Source organism: Cinclus cinclus, chromosome 25, assembly GCF_963662255.1.
Source record: "Cinclus cinclus chromosome 25, bCinCin1.1, whole genome shotgun sequence".
NCBI classification, from domain to species: domain Eukaryota; kingdom Metazoa; phylum Chordata; class Aves; order Passeriformes; family Cinclidae; genus Cinclus; species Cinclus cinclus.
The window spans coordinates 5,531,735-5,551,458 of record NC_085070.1 but is presented as its reverse complement, the minus strand read 5'-3'; the positions used below and the strand labels follow the sequence as shown (position 1 = coordinate 5,551,458).

General features: G+C 54.0%; 2 protein-coding genes across 5 annotated transcripts in view; one reads left to right on the top strand and one right to left on the bottom strand.

Annotated features, from left to right (window-relative positions):
* The window catches only part of CBL (Cbl proto-oncogene), a 34,311-nt gene extending 26,221 nt beyond the window's left edge, over positions 1-8,090 (top strand). For 2 of the 4 annotated variants that reach the window (XM_062508585.1, XM_062508583.1), the window contains 4 exons: positions 202-357; positions 860-963; positions 1,287-1,469; positions 3,944-8,090. In XM_062508585.1, coding sequence (XP_062364569.1) covers positions 202-357; positions 860-963; positions 1,287-1,469; positions 3,944-4,224 — 724 coding nt within the window. In that variant the 3' untranslated portion in view covers positions 4,225-8,090. Of the gene's footprint in view, positions 1-201; positions 358-859; positions 964-1,078; positions 1,166-1,286; positions 1,470-3,943 lie in introns of those variants that run through there. The other 2 variants (XM_062508584.1, XM_062508586.1) reach the window with 2 other exon arrangements.
* Positions 8,091-10,550: 2,460 nt separating this feature from the next.
* MCAM (melanoma cell adhesion molecule) lies at positions 10,551-19,426 on the bottom strand. Its single transcript, XM_062508656.1, has 15 exons — positions 19,350-19,426; positions 15,513-15,660; positions 15,213-15,415; positions 14,993-15,063; positions 14,824-14,911; positions 14,549-14,728; positions 14,343-14,470; positions 14,029-14,188; positions 13,816-13,937; positions 13,397-13,535; positions 13,180-13,301; positions 12,965-13,100; positions 12,173-12,317; positions 11,676-11,793; positions 10,551-11,009 (listed from the first exon to the last, which is right to left on the bottom strand). The coding sequence occupies exons 1-15, from the start codon at positions 19,414-19,416 to the stop codon at positions 10,980-10,982; spliced, it is 1,857 nt and encodes a 618-aa protein (XP_062364640.1). The 5' UTR covers positions 19,417-19,426; the 3' UTR covers positions 10,551-10,979.
* Positions 19,427-19,724: the final 298 nt, after the last annotated feature.

Sequence of the window (19,724 nt, the reverse complement as noted above, 5' to 3'; positions counted from 1 at the left end):
TGTGATGTAAAATGTGCAGGATATTGTCACTTCCTTTTGCATCAGGACCTTGTGCTGATGTGACCTTGTGGGCTGCATCCTGAAAACCAAATTATTTCTTTAGACAGACTTGCTGTGAGGTGACTGTGGATTTTAAAAGGCACCTTGGTATTAATTAGATTTGGTGTAAATGTTTTTCTATCTTGTTTCTTCTGCCTCCAGACCACTGCCTGTACCAAAACTGCCTCCTGGGGAGCAGTCTGAGAGCGATGAGGACACTGAATACATGTCACCATCCTCTCTGCCTGTGGTGCCTCCAGGTCCTGCTGTGCAAAAACCAGAGCTCAAAATGCCTTTGGAAATGACTCAGAGTTTACGGTGAGATTCTGGCTTCTTTTGCACTTCTTCCTCCCAGCTCTGGGGCAGCACATTTGGGACATCAGGGTGGGAATTCTGCTTGCTCAGATTTCTGAATTCCCCCAGTGATATTCACCAGATCTTGACTAAAATAGCAGTAAAGGAAATGTGACCACCGCTCTTGTGCAGAGTTCTTGTGCAGTATTAAAGGACTCAAATATCCCTTTCCTTCCCACTCTCCCTGCCAAGAACCTTTTGAGAGCAGAAACAGCTGAAATTCAAAACTCTTATTAGAATGTAATTTTTGGTGGTATCAGTTTTGCTGTTACCATTTTAACTCTTTTAAGCTGAGGTGCTGTACAGCAATAAACATTATTAGAGCATTTTCTAGAACAAATATTTCACAGAGCAGTGGTGATTTCACCTTGAAACAAGAAGCCGTGCACAAACTCTGTCACAGAGACAGGGGTGGAGGTGGTATCCACTGCCACCTGTGTGAAGGGGAATGTGTTCTCTCCCTCAGAGTTTTGGACTGTGACCAGCAGCCCGAGGGCTCCATGTATGAAGCAATGTACAACATTCACTCCCAAGCAGCATCCTCTGCTTTCGAGGCTGTCAACACTTCTGGTGAGTGGGTGTGCTAAAAAGCAGCTGAGGAACTGGGGTACAATGAATTGCTCCCAGTGGAACAGCATTTTAGGCTGAATTAAAGGAATTACATTTGTTTTTCTTGTTAAAATAGCTGGGATGTACGTGGAAATATGAGTCTGTGCATGCACACTGCATCTATCAAGTATTTTTAACCCTTCTGGAAAGAAGTGCCATTAAATACGAGGTTTTAGCAGCAAAACGTTAGTTCTGTGTGCTGTCAGCGTTTGGAACACGGGGGAGCAGAGTCTGCCTTGAGAGACAGCTCAGCCCCAGAGCTCAGAACGTGCCTCCCGTTCCAGATGAAGGGAACCTGGCAGCAGCCACTGCCAGCAATGGCCCTGAGGAGTCAGAGAATGAAGAGGATGGCTACGATGTCCCCAAGCCACCGCTGCCCGTTGCCATTGCTCGTCGCACACTGTCTGATATCTCCAATGCCACTCCTGCCTTCAGCCGAATGTCCTTGGAAAACGACCCTGTCACAGGTCAGAGAGCTCTTGGGTCTCTTCTTGGTGCTGCTGGCTGCCTCTGCACCTTTGAAACCTGTGTCACTCGCTGAGGATTTTGGATGCAAGGTGTAAAGTCAGGTTTATGAGGCAGAATTACACTTGGGTGTTTTGTTGGATTTCTTTTAGCTTTTGTTTGATTTATAGTTTGGAATGTGCTGCCTTGGTCATTTAGCCCTGAGCTTGCAAATCACACTGAAATCAAAGTTAGGAAAAGCTTTTTTTGAGCTTAAAGTAGAGTCCTTAAACCACTGTTTCCTACAGGCCATAGAACATTTTTGTACCAGGGCATGAAACAGGATTTCCCATCCCTGGAAGTGTCCTAGGCCAGGCTGGATTTGGGGTTGGAGCACCCTGAGATAGTGGAAGTGTCCCTTCCAACTCAGACCATTCAGGAATTGTGTCCCTGTTCCAAGTGGAAGATCCAGGGCTGGCCTGGCAGGGTTTGTGGCTCTGCCAGTGCCTGCAGATGGCACAAGTGTTCTGCACGATGCTCTCAGCTCCTCTGAGCAGGGACAGTGGCTCAGCAAGGTCAGCTTTTTGTCCCTGGGGAATAGAGGACATCGTGTCCTTCTGGCTGCAAGGCACATTCTCTGAGGGAAAAAACTAAAGCCTCGTGTCTCCAAGAGCCTTTCTAAATAATGATTGACTTATTCCCTGCTCAGCAGCTCTTAAGGAAGCTCTGAAACTCTTCCTGTTGGGGGTTTTCAGCCTGAATGTGCTGGTGATTTGCCAAGGAGGAGGAATGAGTTTCTTGTTCCTTCTGGAGGCAGAACCTCCTGTATCCAGAACCCCTTCCCCCAGCGAGTCTTCTCTTTTCCTGCTTCACCATTCCACTTCCCTGACCTTTGATAGCACAGAGAAGAGTTTCCTAGTGCACAAAAGTTCATTATTTTTGCCCCACCTCACTGTTTCACTTTTAAAATCTGTCCCTGTGTCTGTAGAATTTGGCTGAAAGGGATAAAAAAGGAACAGAGCAGGTCCCACCCCCTCTCCCAGATGAAGTACTGAGCTTAATCATTGACACTGTGTTTCTACAGCCCTGAAATAACACTGCTGTCCTCCTGCTTTAGGGGTAGGAAAATGGAAAATGTGGAAAATGCTGATTGTTACTGCTGTGGGAAGCAAGGCACTGGTGCAGGCAAGCCTGACTGCTGTGGGATTCATCTTGGCAGATTTATGCTCTCAGGAGCTGGACCCTGCAGTTTTAGTTAATGATTTACCAAAATAACTGTCTTAGTAGTTGTCCTTTCAGGCTGACCCATGGTCTGTGAAACTCGATCCAGCTCAAGCTGAAGCAGCTATTCCAGAAAGGCAATTTGGGGCAGAGAAGTGGGCAGACCTTTTTCTCACACGTACAAAAAGCTCTTTATGTGTGAGAAACTTGAATTCTGAAGATGAGGGCTCTGGGCTGAGCTGTGGTCGGTGAGGAAGCTTCAGGGAATCTGATTCCTGAAGAGCCTTCTCTGTCTTAGGGCTTTTGGTGCAAGTTTTTCAGAAAGGCCCCACAGTGGTGATTCTCTGAGCAGGCTGCAGTGCCCACTATTGGAAAGGGATCGTGTGGACATGATTTGTCTGTTGTACTCCAGTTCTGCTGCCAGAAAACTCTCTAGGGTGCCCTGAGGACTTTTTCCAGGAGACAAATGAATCTTTCTTTAAGGTGATGACAAATATCCACACAAAAAAAGTTTCCTGTGATTGGCAAAAAATGCTTTTTGTGACAATACAGGAGGTTAAAACTCGGGAATGGTCTGATGCAAAAATTAAACAATGTGTTCTTTCCTTGGAGAGTTTGGTGACTTGTTTGGTTTATTGGCTGTTATTTCCTCTTCCCAGCAGTGCATGATGAGGCTGCAGGGCAGTGTCACATCAGAATGACTCAGGGAAAAGCAGAACAGGCTGAGCTTTATTGATCTGCCATTAGGCAGGGAGAACTTCAGCAGAGGAAGAGGAGAACATAATTCAGTTGCTGGCCCTTCAGAGAGCATAATTCGTTTGCTGAAGCAATTGTGGTGGCTGAGTTGGGGCTGAGTTTGTGCACACAGAGATGAGGGAGCAGCCTCTGCACAGTTAAACTGGGGGGTTCTGACTGATTCTGGAAGGAAATGGGACGTTGGTGAATTGAATATTCACTGTGTCATTTTTTATGATTCTAAGGCTGATATCTGGGCTCTGCTTACACACATAAATCCTGTGTCGTTTTTTATACAGTTTTATCTTAATAAATGAACCCGATGAGCCCTGCTAATTAAGAAAAAGCTCCACAGCTGTTTTTTCACACAGGCGGGGAAGCTGAGCAGGTTGGGAAGGAGGATAAAAGGGTTGGAAAAAGTAGCAGAGCTCAATGACAGCTTTTTGAAGTGCCATTTATCCCCCTGATGTCATCTCAGCTTTGTTCCAAGTAAAATTTCCACATCTTCTCGTTGAAGTGATGCACTTGTTTCTCCTTGCAGGTTTTTCGGACGGCTCCCAAGTCCCCGAGCGGCCGCCAAAGCCACTGCCCCGGCGGATAAATTCCGAGCGGAAAGCCGGGAGCTGCCAAGCAGGAGGAGCCAGCAGCGGGGCCAGCTCCTCCCTGCACCTCTCCAGCGAGATCGAGAACCTCATGAGCCAAGGCTACTCATATCAGGACATTCAGAAAGCTCTGGTCATTGCACATAACAATATTGAGATGGCCAAGAATATTCTGCGGGAGTTCGTGTCCATCTCCTCCCCGGCGCACGTGGCCACATAGCACACGAGCACCTCCACACCTGAGCTGCTGTGGACCAACTGCCTGGGCAGCTGCTGCCCAGCTGTGCACCAAAGGGGAAGGGGGTTCCTTTAGAGACTTCGTGCTGAGGTCAGTCCTGCCTCTTGAAGAGAAAAAGTTATCAGGTTTTCGTGGTTCCAGATTTCAAAGCAGTGGGATGGAACAGAGCGGAGCGGTGTTTTATACAGTGTATGTCTTGGAGTCCTTTACCCCTACCTCTTGTCTGAGAGAACAGATTGATTTCCAGGGTGTTGGTAGAGAAAGGTATCGTGACAAGGGATCCCCGAGCCGATGCCCTGGAGGATGGGGGGAGTTGTTTTGTGCTGTGAATTTTAAGTGGATGCTCAGAGAAACAAAGTCTCGAGGTCGGTGTGATGTGTCCTGTGGTTCATGGTACTAGGTTTGGATCTGTTCGCTGCTGTGTGTCTGGCTCAGGCTTTTTAGAGAAGCTGGGAGGTCACTTTCTGCTGGGAATTTACAGGAGATCCTGGAAGAGTCGTTCGATTGCTTCCTGTTGGCTGTGGTGTGTCCCTCTTGCCTGTAATAATAGCAGTTATTGCTTCTGATTCCAGTCCTCCCTTGCTGCCTGGACATAGCAGGATGAGCTTCTGTCAGGGATTTTGATCCTGGCAGTGCTGGGAGTTGGATTTCTCTCATATTTGTGTTTGTGTGTGTGTGTGCACTTGCACTGGCAGCACCAGATTCCAGCAGCTGGAGGAGCTTGGTGTGGTTTTGAGGGGTGGGAGAGGGAGCAAAGAATTTGAGCAAGAGCAAAGAAGTGGGGCTGCTGCTTCTCCCCTCTTAGCCTTGAGCATTTTGTGCTTCAGTGCTCAAATTTGATTTGTGGCCCTGCTGGGCTGGAGCAGTCACTGGACACTCCCATTGTTCTTCCCTAGGAATGTTGCACCTGGTAAATTGGATGTTTTATTTATCTTCATTGCATGGTGGCTGTTGCAGACTAGTGGCCTTCACACCCATTCCTCCAGAGAGCTTTTACAGGAGCCATCGTGGTGCCAGGGTGTTTTGTGGAATTGGTAGATGCAGCTGATGTGTTTGTTGGAATGTCACCTGCTTTGCAGTCACAGAAATGCAGCAGCGCTCTGCATGGCTGTCCCAACAACATGGGAGCTCTCCTTTCCATTTCCATTTCTCTGAGGTATTGCCAGGTCTGGTGTTAAAACAGACTTGGGGAAAAAAAAAATCTGTATTTGTGAAGTGATCACGTGGTTTTAAAGGTCAGAACTCAGCTGTTGCATTGGAAAAACCTGACTTGCCTACTCAGCTACTTAACTCTGTTCATATTGGAGGAGTGGACGGTTCCTTTGGAGAGGATTTAGGTCCAGGAGGCACAGACAGATCACAGCCTGACAACCTGAGAGGCTCTTGGCTTTTGGAGCATGTCCAGCATTATTTGCATCTCCCTGAGGTCAGCAGAGGTCACCAGGCTGAGGGCTGCAGCTTGGGATATTGCTGGAGTGATTCTGGCACTCGGGTGCAGTTTGGCCTTTTGAGGAATCCAGAGGCTGGGCCAGATGGCTGCACTTGGCAGAGTGTTAGCAGAGCAGAAAGAGAGCTTTTAATTAAAAAGTTGAGGTTTCTCTCTAGACCTACAGCTTTCTGAATTGCTGCAGTGGCTTCCAGGCAGGCTGAACTGTCTCTCCTTAGTCCCCTCCTTTCTGTAGTGGAGGAAACGCTCAGGCAGGGTGAGGAGATCTGGTGCCGTGCTCTGAGACCCCAGCCTTTGGTGTTTTGGGGTCAGGGCTGGCAGTGGGCACAGGGACACAGCCCTGGGGAAGGTGGGGTCGGTGCCTGGGGAAGAAGAAGAAGGGGAGGAAGAGCTGCTCTTCCTCCTGTGCACCAGTGCAGCTGCCAGGGGTGCCAGCCCTGCTCCCTGTGGGATGTGCTGGGCACGTGGGAACCTCTGGAGGAGCAAAGAGCTGCTGGGGACAACTGTGGCTGTTGTGTCACACTGGGGAGCCTGAGCAGCCAAACAGTCCCTAGTCCTGGAGATGCAGGTGCAGACCCTTTAGTGAGGGGTTTCTTTCCCTCTTTCTCACACTGCCACTCAGCTCTGTGTTGGTTTGGAGCCCTTGGTGTGTGCCCTGCTGTGAGCTCAGTGTCACTCCTGAGCAAGGGCTGAGTCCGGCCAGCTCCAAAGCCTTAACTCTTGTCCTGCCCAGTGTGTGTGACCAGAGCAGTGACTCCCTGTCCCCTCCAAGCCCCTCACGGCCTGCTGGCTGTAATTTCCATGAAATCCTGCTTGGCAGAGCTGTTCCAGGCCTGTCTTGGGGGTCTATGTGCCAAGAGATGTTCCTGTGGGTGTTGTTCTGGGTATTAGAGATTAGAGAGCAATCTTTGTGGCATGTATCACTGATTTCTCTGCATGTGTCCTTTCTGTGCACTTGTTTATGTCTCAAACCGATTTTAAAAACTTAAGTCTTGCCTTTTCTTCCTTAGACACGTTAAGAATTTGCTGATTCCACTGAGGGCAGCAGAGTCCTGGCCATGTGTTGTGGCTGTGCTCTGCCACCTCCATCCAGGCACTGCCCAGTGGATTTTTCTTGTTCTTTCTAAGCCTAAGATTGATTGCTCTTCTCCCCCTTCACCTCCCTCTTCTTTATTCTTTAGAAAATTAACTTTCTGATGCTACTTTTAAAAGGAAAATCAACCCAAATGTCTAGTGCCTTTCTTAAGGGGATGCTGCGTGACCAGGCTGGATCTGAGAATCCCCTCTGGGAAAATGAGCAGAGCTGGACAAGCAGCACCAAAAATGCTTTGGGAAGGGGTGCAAAGGAGAGCAGGAGAGATGGGCAGTGGTCACTTAAACTCTGACACTGTGTTTTGTAGCATTCCAGCCGTGGAGCTTCCGTGTCTGGACTGGTGCTGTGCTGAGCTCGGGATCGTGGGATGGGCTTGGTTGGGGTGAAAAATGCTGGGGTTGTCCTCCAGCTGTCCCCAAAAGGAAAGGGAAACACTCCCAGGAGGAATGGGAAGCACTCCCAGGAGGAATGGGAAGCACTCCCAAGGAGCAGGAGCTGTGGGAAGCGGGAGGAGCCCTCCTGAGCAGGATCCAGGTGATTTCCTGTGTCCAGAGCTGAGCAGGAATCCCAAATCTCCCTTTTTTTTGTGCATGTCCTCGCCCCAGGGGCCAGGCAGGCTCAGGGCCCAGCATGTGGCCCCAGACTGGTGACATTACTGTAGCTAATCCTGAGGCAGGCTCGTTACTGTAAATGTGGTTTGTTTTGTTGGGTTTTTGTTGTTTTTTTTTTTTTTTTTTTTTTTTTTTTCAGTTGAGCAAGAAAAAATGCAACTCCCAGGGCACCTTCTCAAAGGTGTCACTTTAAAGATTAGTGGGGAATAAGGACATTTATTTTTAAAGTTCCTCCTAGAAATCTTTTTGGTTTGAAATTCCCAGTGGAGGAAGAACTGCTGTTTGTGTTGTTCCTTCTCATGGATGACAAATACCAATTTGTAAAATATCAGTGTTAAAAAATGTTGAGATTTTCACGAGATATTTTAAAAAAAAAAAGTATAATAGTGTCATTAATATAAAATTATAATAGCAGTATTTAATCCTTTCAGATCTGTAAAGAATAAGGAAAAACAGAAGGTAAATATTCTTACAGAGAGTAGCTGAGCTTTAAGGTTCACTTGGTTTAAAGTCCTCATTTTGTTTGCAGATGCATTGTTAATGTTTAGAGGTTATACTAATGTTATTTATTAATTGTTTCCATTCTTGTATGCTGCCCACTAAGAGCTTCTTTGTTTGGGATTTCATTCACCTGTGTCAGTAAGAAAGAAAACAAAACAAAGTTTTATTTTTAAATAAAATTTCCTTTGTTGTAGCAGATGGTGTGTGTGTGTGTTGTGGTGCTTCTGTGAGTGCTGGAAAAAGAATATTTTAGGATTTCAATCTCCTGGATCCTTTGCAGAATGATTTTGGAGTTATTTTATAATTATTAGCACAATTATCTGTTAAATTCAAATTTATATTGTGGCCACTGAGAAAAGCCAGGAAAGATTATAATAAACATTATAATAATTAAACATATTCTGAGAGTATCAATGAATAAAGGCTCTAATCCATCAGGACCACGAAGGACATGAAGTTGCCACCCAGGAAGAGAATCCATGGGAATTTTCTGCACACTTCTAAAGTCATTGCATAGAAATTACACAAATACATAAATATCTCACACAATTCTAGAACAGAATTATTAGGATATGTCATGTATTATTAATAGAGATCAGAAAATAATTACATCTTTGAATATATTAATTGAATATTCACATAAATCAAGGTATGAATATTTTCGATATAAAGTAGATAGAATAAATGCAGGTTCACACATTGCAGAGCCAGCAGGGGCCCAGAAATGGAACAAACAGGGCCTCACTGGCCCACCTGAGCCCCCCAGGACATTTTGGGATCAGGGGACACCACTTGGGGACAAAAGGGGACCCTCAGGTGCCAGGGGTCAAGTGGGAAGCCACAAACAGGACAGGGAGGGTGACTGGGGACATGGGGGAAATGAACTGGGGAAAACCTCAGAGGAGCCACTGTGGGGTCAAATCAACCCATGGGGTTACCTGAGGTCATTTGGGGCCCTCTTTGGGGTCATTCGAGGTCATTTGGGGGCCTGATCGGGGTTACTTCAGGTCATTGGGGTCATTTGAGGTCACAGGGGTTACTTGAGGTCATTTGAGGCTCAGATCTTAATTACTTGGGGTTACTTTAGGTCATTTGGGGACCTCTCTCAGGTTACTTCAGGTCATTGGGGTCATTTGAGGTCACTTGAGGCCTTGATCGGGGTTACTTGAGGTCATTGGGGTTACTTGAGGTCATTTGATCTCAGAAGCGAGTTCCTTGGGGTTACTTGAGGTCATTTGGGGCCCCCTTTGGGGTTATTTGAGGTCATTGGGGTCATTTGAGGTCATTCTATCTCAAAACACAGTAACTTGGGGTTACTTGAGGTCATTTGAGGCCCTCATTGGGGTTATTTGAGGTCATTGGGGTCACTTGAGGTCATTTGGGCCCCTCTTTGGGGTTACTTGAGGTCATTTGAGACCCTCATTGGGGTTATTTGAGGTCCTTTGGGGCCCTGATTGGGGTTACTTGAGGTCATTTGAGTCCCCAATAATTGATCAAGGGCTCAGATGAGGACATAAGAATTAAATCCATTATTGTGAGCTGGGGGACTTCGATGTTTTTGTTAATTAGTAGTATTAGTTTATTAGTGCTTATTGTCATCTCATGTATGCATTAGCATCTATAGTATTGGTAATAAATATTAATACAATCATCAATAAACTGGAATATTCTATTTACAATATTATTTTTTTAAGATCCAGTGGTATAATCACCCATTACAGCCTAAAGCTAGGATTATTTACTAGAATAAATAGATTTATTGGCAGTAGCAGTAATTAGTGTATTAAATGGGTCCTGCTGGAACCTCTGTGGGATTATGGAATGCCCTTCCCACCCTTCCATCTATGGGAACAAACTCCACCACTCAGCTTTGAATCCATACTTTATTTTCACATATATATATATATATATATATATATTAAAAAAAAACAACCTTGCAAGTATCGGACAAAAAAAAAAAATAAACCAACAAAACGAAATAAAACTCCTGGAAATGTACACACAATCCAACAAAAATATATATAAACCAAAGCTTTTTGCTCAGACACCACGTGTAGCAGGTGGGGACAGCTCCCCTCTGGTCAGGGTGGGACACCCAGGGGACAAAGGCTTGTGGCCAGCAGAGCTCAGAGGATGTGAGTGAGGGGCAGGAGGGGCTGGTCCCTCTGGGATGAGGCAGGGGAGGGCTGCCACAGAAGCTCTGGCAGGTTCTTGTCCATCTCCCCCCCTCCCTCTCCCCGTGGAGCCAGAGGTGCCAGTGAAGCACAGGGAGGAGTTTGACCTGGGGCTGGCACTGGCTGAGCACAAAAAAAAAAACCCTGAGACGTCACTGACTGGCCCTGTCTAATATTGAATTTAAATCTGTGGGAGCTCTGGGTTCTGCTGTGGCAGCGTCCCTACAACAAACCAAATTCAGAGGGGAGAGGGGAGCCCTGCCCCTCGGGTCAGCACAGCTCCAAACCACACACCCTAAAGCCTTTCTGCACCTTTGCACCCCTTCCTTGCTCTGCCAGGTCCTCTCCTGCTGTGGGATCACAGCACTGACCCAGGAACAGCTCAAAGGCAAAGCAAAGCACTCAAACCCTCTTAGAGCTGCAAACACCTCTCCAACACACATCCCTTCCCCTCCTCTCTCCTCCAACCTGCACCACTAAGGTGAGGCACTAAGGTGCCTCAGACATCCCAAAAACCAAATTTCACCAGCCTCTCTGAGCAAGGTCAGGGTAAATAAAGAACACATCAAAACCTTCCCACAACACGTACAGAACAGATTACCTGAAAGAGCCTCAAATCCTTCCACCAAGTAGGGATTAATGGGATATAGTTCTTCCTAATATTGCTGTGGCTTCTCTGGAGTAGTAAAGCGAGTCCAGCTTTGCTGCTAAGGCAACACCTGCAAGCCCAGGGCTGAGGTAATGGCCAGGTGAGTCAGGGAGGTGTCCCCTGCACGCCCAGCACGGTGACACACGGTGGTGGGGGGGGGGGGTCTCTGGCCGTGCTCCCCAGGGGCTGGAGCAGGGGTGGGAGAAGGCAATCCAAGAGCAGGAAAGGTTTGAAGGAAGAAAGCACTTAGGAGGTTTCCTCTCTAGTTTCTCAGATCGATGTATTTCTCGCTCTTCAGTTCCGCCAAAAGAGGAAAGGGTCAGGGAAAACACACGGTTAGGGATGAACACAAACCCAATCCTCTGCTGCAGGTGGGGTGGTGACACTCACAGTGGGGTGGGGGACACTGGGGCACCCCAGGGTGGCTGAGGGGAGGGGAGTGTGGGCTGTGCAGAGCCAGGCAGGGGCTCGCTCCTGGCCCAAGGCAAACAAAACCACAGCGGGCTCAGGGCTCTGCAGCTTGTGGCCGGCACGGACAGTGGTGGCCCAGCAGTGACATGTGAAAAGCTGCTCCATCCCAGGTGAGGGGAAAGCACGTGTCCCAAAAAACTCCTCCCAAGACCTCTGCCTCAGAGGACCTATTCCTGCAGCCCCTGCTCTGACTTCTGGCCAGAGATCTTTCTATTTTAGACCCTGGGGAGCCTGGCTGCTGCTCCACGGAAGGAGGCAGAGCCAAGCAGGGCAGGCAGTGGGCACTGCCAGCGAGCAGAGCTTTGTCACCTCTCGGAACCGTCCCCTCCCCTCCCTCCCACGGCCCCAAAGAGCGCTGCTGATGGATGATGGAGGCCCGTGCAGGGTGGACAGTGCCGGAGGAGGGGAGCAAAGCATTACCTGCGTGCAGCCCCAGCCCTGAGCTGGCCCTGGCCCAGGAAGGGCAGTGCCCGTCGCTCTGTCCTACCTGGTCAGCTGCGGGTCTCTTCTCGCCGTTGGCGCCCTGCAGGAGCCCCGCCTCTTCGGAAAGTTTATCTGACTTAACTTCAACTACAATCTTGTCTTTACGGGCCTCTGGCTTTGTGCTAGGGGAGGGAGGTGACAATTTTTGAGACACGTTTGCTATACCCGGGAGGGCAAGTGGCCGGCCGAGCCCTGGGGCTCCATCTCAATGGGACCGGGGCTCAGATCGCTGGGGTCAAAGAGACTCCAGCTCACAGAAAGCTTTGGACTGCCCAGGGAGGGGGTCCTTGGCTGCTCTACCACTCTGCTGCCTCCTCCTTGCACGACAGTGCCCTGTGGGAAGCTGGAAAAGCAGCCGAGCCCCCGGCACCGTGCCCCCGAGGCTGCGCTCCCACCACGCAGGGAGGGATGGGATGGATGGGATGGGATGGATGGGAAGCATGAGTGATATCAAGCACCCCCAGCCCCATGGGCCCCTGGGGGACAGGTGGCAGTGCTTACATGTCCTGCTTCCCAGCACGGCCACACGGGATCTTGCCTTTCTTGTGCAGGAAGTAGATGACAGCACCCAGTACAGCCACCACGAGGATGGCCACAATGATGGCCACGATGATCACCCCTTGGCTCTCTGCTGTTGACTTTTGATCTAAGCACAATGGAGAACGAAAGAAATTAATGCCTGTGCTGCCGTGACTCCCTCCAGTTTCCCTTCTGAGTTAGGAAAGGGCCCCTTCTCCCAGAAAACCTCCAGTGCTTTCCCAGCTGCCTGCAGGATGCAGATTTCAGTACAGAAATACTGCATTAGGGCAGTTTCTGTAGGAACACAGAAATTCTGCTCTGGGCTGCCACACCCCATGTGCCACAGGAAGGTGAATAACAGCAATTCCTGCAAGGCACCAGGCTATCCCTCTGCTTCCTTGCCCAGCAGGTTTGGGCTGCAAGAAGCTGCACTTGGTGGCCTCGCTGAGGACAAACAGGCAGCTTTCCCAGTGCTGGGGACAGAGCCTCTGCCTCCCTCCTGGCTTGGCAGAGAGAGAAGCAGCAAGAGAAGCAGTGCAGAGCCAGCAGCCAAGCTCCCTCCCCAGGCTAGAGGTGAGCATAACTCGTGTCCTCATGGACACCAGCAGTAGACTGATCCTTCCTGATGGAATCACGTGGAAGAGCAGAAAGGGAGGGAAAGACACCGAGTCCAGCCACCCCACGGCAGCACAGCACAGCCCAGCCAGCACCTGGGCCAGGGGGGACTGACCCTGCTGGGGGCTCCTGGGACAGAAAGCAGTGCCTGACACTCACCCACCAGCCGGATGTGCTTCTCACTGACACCCAGCTTGTTGGACACCCGGCACATGGCTCCTGCCTGCAGCAGGTCGTGGCTCACCCGCACCGTCAGGTTGCTGGCGACGTGCTGGTTGTCCATGTACTCGTGAGCCTGAGCAGGGCAGGCAGAGCAGGATTCAGTGCCTGGGCAGCCCCTCGGACATCCCAGCCTGGCCCCTCCCAGCTCTCACCGTGCCATTGATGCTCCAGTGGACGGTGGGCCGGGGGAAGGCGATGGCCTTGCAGGTCAGGTTGACCACCTCGTCCTGGCGCACGTACAGCGGGGAGCTGATGGCCACGATCCGTGGCTTCCCTGTGGGCAGGGCAGGGGTCACTCTGCACCCACAGCTCCTGAGGAAATGGGTGCTGGGCACGCAGGGGTCACTCTGCACCCAGGCCAGGTCTTACCCTCAACAGCCACAGACACTTTCTTGCTCTGCTCCAGCCCTGGCACGCTCGGCGCCATCACCTTGCAGCTGAAGGTGTTGGAGGTTTCAAAGGTGAGGTTGTTCAGGAAGAGCTGGCTCCCTTCCACCAGCTTCTTGCCCTGTTGGGAAGGAATGTCCCCTGCAACGAGCCCTCTGTGGCCATGTCCCAAAGGGGTTCAGACCTCTCATGCACAGTGAGGGAGTCTGCAAGCACAGGACCTCCCTGAAGTGAAGTACTGGCCAGGAGGTGACAATATTGGGGTGGACAACGCAGGTCCATGAAAGAGGGAATCCTTCCCCTGGCCTCTCAGGAGAGATGGAGCAAGATCCTGACTCTGCCTATTTTGCTGCAGAGCCCAGGCTGAGCCTGAGCACAAGAGAAGTGGGATCCCTACTCACCTTCTCATCCCTCCACTGGTACTGCAGGCCCACAGGGCTGTAGGCATCACAGATCAGCTTCACACTCTCCCCTTCACGGACAGTTGAGGACGGCTCCATCTTCACATGGACCCCTTCAATGTCTAGGAGAGGGATGGGTAAGCAGGGCAGGGTAAGCAGGAGGGACAAAGCACCCACCATGATGTCCATGGGGCCCTGTACCCTCCCTCTTACAGTTCACAACGAGATCCACAGCCTCCTCTTTCTGTGACATATCATCCAGGTCCAGGGACTGGCACTTGTATGTGCCACTGCTGCTCTTGTTCACATCGTGCAGGTTCAGGATCCCACTGTCGGAGTCCATCAGCGATGACAGATCCTGCCACTCATTCAGCTGCAGACAGTGGGCACAAAGCAGTCCTTAGCCCCACAGAGGCCCCCTCCCACCCAGCCACTGCATCCCCCTCCAGGGCCCTCCAGGCAGAGGACAAGGAGCAACCAGGAGATGCTTGCCAAGGGAGAGGTGCCCCGGTCCCCTCCAGCCTCACGTTTTTCTTAAAGAAGCTGAAGACAGGCGGTGGGTTCCCATCAGCCTCACAGACCAGTGTCACATTGTCCCCTTCCTTCACCAGCGCCGAGGACGGCATCACCTGAAGCTTCAGGGTCTCGGCAGGGTCTGGGGGCAGGGATGGGCCGAGTCAGCGCCCAGCCTCACTGCGGGACACCAGCACGGCCCCCCCGGCCCCAGACTCACAGAAGATGTTGACCTTGACCCTCTGTGACTCCAGGGCATGCGTCTGTCCCCGGAGCCAGTAGTGCACGGTGCAGTGGAAGCGGGACAGGCGGTCCTCGCGCGTGACGGGCGCGTACAGCGTGCTGCTCACCGTGTACAGCCCGCTCGACTCATGCGTCAGCACCGACTGGATCGTCACCTCTGCAGGGGACACAGCCACGGAGGAGGGCTCCCGTGGGTTCTTTGGGTTCCAGCCCCCTCTTCCGAGCTGGCTGCCCCATCCCCACCCAACTCACGGTTCTCCTGGGCGTGCAGCTGCTCCCCGTTCTTGTGCCACGTGATGTTGGGAGCTGGGAAACTGTTTTTGCTCACGCACTTGGCTATCTGTGGTGGCAGAGAGAGCCATGAGCACAGGTTAGGCTTAGCAGGGAGCCTCCCTGTCCCCTGCGTGCAGCCTCTCCTCACCTCTGGGATGTCTGTGCTGTGCACAGAGATGCCTCCTGAGCTGGGTTTAATCTCCGGAGTCCTGGGGACCTCTGGAAAGAGAAGCCACCCCACACAAATTGGGAGGGATGGGATGGGATGGGATGGGATGGGATGGGATGGGATGGGATGGGATGGGATGGGATGCCCACCAGCCCTGCAGAGCAGCTGCTCAGCCATGCTGCCCTCCTGTGTCACTCACTGTAGACGCTGAGCTCGGTGCTGTTCTCGCCCACGCCGTAGCTGCCAGCTCCAACCTGGCACACGAAGACCCCAGCGTCCTGCACTGTCACTGCACTGATGGACAGGGCCTTGTCCTGCCCCAGTGACACCCGGTTCTTGTAGTCTGTGTCATCCTCCAGGACCTCACTGGCTGTGATGTGGTACAGCCTCACCTGCTTGTTGCTGCGGTCCACCTGCAAGGTGAGGGGCGAGGCTGGGCTGGGGAGCCCAGCAGGAAGCCCTGGGCTGGTTGCCACCCCAGCCCAGCAGCCAGAGCTGCTGTCCCAGGTCAGCACTCACGTAGAACCAGTCAATGTAGGTGTAGGAAGCATTTTCAGGGGTGTAGAAGTTGCACTCAATCCTGGCTGTGTCCCCAGCCTCCACTTCTACCACGGCTGGCATGGAGATCTCCAGTTTTCTGGCTGCAGCTGTGGGACAGAATTTGCTGTTAGGGGCTGGAAGAATGGAGAATAATGGGCTGTCCATGCACAGCCTGTCCCCATCATCCCCCAAAAGCTGTGGGGCAGAAATAGGTCTTGTGCTTTACACACTGTGTCCCAGCCCAGCAGGAGTGACAGCCAGGACCCCACTGCCACTCTGCCTTCAGCATCCACAGAGAGCCCATGGGCTCAGGCCAGCGATCCTGTTCCCAAAGAGGGGACATGGCATATCGTGCCCCCACCAGCTGTGTCCCCAGGACACCGTTGGGAGGCAGCACATCCTCAGCCACCATGGCCTTGGCACAGCCAGGACTCTCAGGACCTTCCACAAGCTGTGACCCTGCCACACCAGCAGGAGCCCAGCAGTCAAAGCATCCATCCCTGCAGCATTCCCAAGGCTTCCCCTCGCTGCTGCTCTGCTCTCTGCCCACCCACGGCACCCCTGTGAGTGGAGCTGGCCCATCCCTGCACCCCACCTTCCCTCACGGTCCAGCCGCCCGCAGCAGTAATGGAACTGCTGGCCCTACTCCAGAGAGGATGGGAAAGGTAATGGCTATTGATCCAGGACAGGGCAGGGAGCAGCTTCCCAAGGGATTTGGGAGCAGAGCAGCCCCAGCTGGGTGGAGCAGAGACAAGGGCGGCATCACAGCAAGGCTTGGAGCGTCACTGCCACCATCCCAGCCAGCCAAAGCAAAGGGGGGTCTGCATGCCCTGGGCTGGCACATGGCCCTGCAGAGGGGACAACAGCCTGTCCCCAAGCAACAGAGCCAGCCCAGGTATGGGAGCTGGGGGCAAGAGGCTTGGAGGAAGCAGCTGTGTCAACATGTCCCTTGACAGCGCCCACTCCCAGCCACCACGGAGCAACTTCAAAGGGCAGCACCATGCCCACAAAATGCTTTGTTTGCAGTGGGTATGGGATGGCACAAAGCCAAAATGCAGCCAAGGCCCTTCTGCCACAGCAAAGGCCCCCACACGCAGGACCAGCCACCTCAGACACAAACACGGGTTTTGGCCCTCGCCCATCCCACCAGTGATTACAGTTGGCACCAGATAAAGAGGGATGAGCAAATCACTGCACAGCAAAGAAGGTGCTGGAAAAACAGGTGAAAGTCCCAGAGATAAGCACCAGGCGGGGACAGGGAAATGGCTGAAATGCAAAGGAAAAGATAACTGCAGAGGAGGGAGCTGCCCAGCCCGTACAGCCACAACTTGGCTGCCTGCTGCTGGAGGGCACCTGCACAGCTGGGCAAGCCTGGGGCTGAGGTGTGTCCCTGCTGACCCTAAACAGCCTCCCCTGAGCCCTGACACTCTGGACTGCACGCAGCCAGGCCAGACGTTGCCTCTCCATCATTTTCAGACTTTGGGCATGGGCCCCAGGCAGAGCCAGCCCCTGGGAGAGCAGCTGGCCCTCCCCCTGACCCGCTCGGCATGAGAGCCCTCAACCAGGCAGCAGAGCAACCGAAACCATGAGCTCAGAGCTGGAGAATGGCTGGCATCCGGGGCTGGCATGAGGATCACAACCCTCCCAGCCACCCACTGCCCTTGAGGAGGGTGACAGGGTCGCTGCAGCCCCCACCCTGCCTGGAGCAAGGGCTCACTGCCCTCCACCTCCGCCAGGACGGGCTGGAAGAGGGACACAAGGGGACACTTACAAGGTCCCCCACAACCCTGGAGGACATAAGGCTCCCATCTACAGCTCCAAGACCTTTTGCTATGTGCGTGGCAGGCTAAGGAGGCACTGGGCACAGCCAGCCTGGCACAGCAGGCTCCGGGGACTTGGCGATCCTCCCTTGGGCCCAGCGCAGCTGCAGGTTTCGTGATGGAACCTGGGGAGAGCCAGCTGCAGCACCGAGCTCCATCCACCCCAAGTGCCTGGCACAGCTCCAGCCGGAGACCTCGAGATCTGGAGTGGGCGTCTGCAGGGAGCGAGCAGGGAAGGAAGGAGAGCCCCCATGCCTTTCCCATCTGGCTGGCGGACAGCCGGCCCGCAGCCAGAGCTCCACAAGAACAAAGATTTGCTTTTAGAGCTGGGGAAGGGGGTGGGGAGCAGCACAGTCCCTCGCCAGCCTCCTGCAGAGCCGAGGTGTGCGAGGAGAGGGCGAGAAGCGCGGCTGTGCTGGCGGCAGAGCCCCCGGCGCTGAGCCCCCGGCCCGGAGCAAGAGGAGAGGCACCACAGGGGTCTGGAGCCGCACGTGGGATGCCTGAGGTTTCCGTGGCTTTCTTTTCCCCTCTCAGGGAAACCAGCTGCGGCCAGATCCCACAGCCACACATGCTACCCTCCTATTCCCCAGCAGAGCTGCACGGATCCCCGGGCCGGGGTGCCCCAGCTCGCACAGAACAGCATCACCCACACCCTGTCATCTTCACGGAGAGAAGAAAGAGGGTGCAGAGCCCCAGCTCCACAGGAAGCAGCACCACCAGCAGTACCAAACACCTCTGCCCACCAATCACTTCCCTGCCCAGCTCGCATCCTGCTGGGGATGGGGACAGAGCCGGGGTCCTGCTACAGCGGGCACCAATACCTTGCACCCCAAAATAACCCCACCACCCTGTCAGGACCCCATCATGTGCACTTGGAGAGGGAAAGCTCTCAACCCCACCCCGCAGCTGGGTGACAACATCCAGACACCTCTCTAACAGCCAGACCAAAGGGATGGGGTGGCTCAGGCAGCCCCGGGGTGGGCTCAGGCCCCCGTTCCAGCAGCCCTGGCTGGCCTGGGAATGTTTTGGCCGTGGCCCCTTGTGCTTCTGGGAAGCATCAAACCTTTCACGTGGCTGGGCTTCCAAATACACCGACGCCGCCAACCATTGAGAGACTCCTGGCTCGGCACATGTGCTGTGGGAAGGGGATCCCGGCATGGGACGGGGGTGGGAGCAGCCTGCTCTAGACTCCGGTCTGAGCCTGACTTTGGCTCCAACACCTCGGCCTGGGCAGGTTCCCAGCGCCGGGGCCACCTCCGCAGCTCAGCGGGGCAGGGAGCAGCCAGCGCACCGGGACCGCTCCCGGGCCCCCGGCGAGAGGAGGGCGGGATGCGGGGAGCAGGGCACGGCAGGAAGCGCAGCCACCCCCCGAGGGTGAAAATGGACTGGAAAGTGGATAAAAAAAGAAAGCGCGAAAAAAAGCCAAGAGAAACACAGCGCTCAGGGGAAAACTCCTTAGAAGGAAAGGGGTGGATGCTTCCTAACAACAAGCGGCTCACCCCGGTGCGCGCTGAACGCACGTGGGGTCACCCCTCAACCTGCCCTGCCCTGGGGGGGCTGCAGAGGGGTCCCGAGAGCGGGACGGGGCACCCAGACCAGGCCCGCCCCGCCGCGGATCGCGGGGCCGTCCGGGCGGGGACCCAGTCTGGGAAGGGCCGATCCCACCTGGGCTGCCCCGACCCCGCGATCCGAGCATTCCCGGCGCCGCGCCAGGCACCGCCCGAGGGGCGCAGCGCTCCCGGCTGCAGGCGCTGGCCCCGCCGCGGCTCTGCGGGGACACCGCTCCGGCTGCCACCTCGGGGAGCTGCACAGGGGCAAAGTCCAACCCCGCTGCAGCCCGGCGTCCACCGGGGCGAGGGACATCCCTGCCGGAGCTCCGCGAGACCTCGCGCCGCGCCCCGGAGCGCTCCGCAGGTGCGCGCGTCCGCCCGCCCCGCACCGCCCGGCCCAGCCCGGCCCTTCCCGCAGCCACTCACCGCAGCAGAGCAGGAGGCAGCAGCCCCAGCCCAGGGCGAGCCCCGCCGGCCGCCGCCCCCCAGCCATGCCCGCCGCCGGCCGCCCGAGACTGAGCGGGGCCGTGGGCTGACGTCAGGCGGAGGAGGAGGAGGAGAGGAGGAGGAGGAGGAGGAGGAAGGCGCGGTGCCTGCCCACCGCCCGCAGCCGCTTATCACCCCGAGCAGTCAGCCGCCCAGCCCCGCACGGCAGCGAGCAGGGCCCGGCCCGGCCCGGCCCGGCCCGGCCCGGTCCGGTCCGGTCCCCAGCACGGCCCCGCCGCGCTCGGGCCGTTCCCGGCTGCGCCGGAGGGGCTCGCAGACCTGCCCGCTCCTGCCTGTCCGGGCGTGCACGGGCTG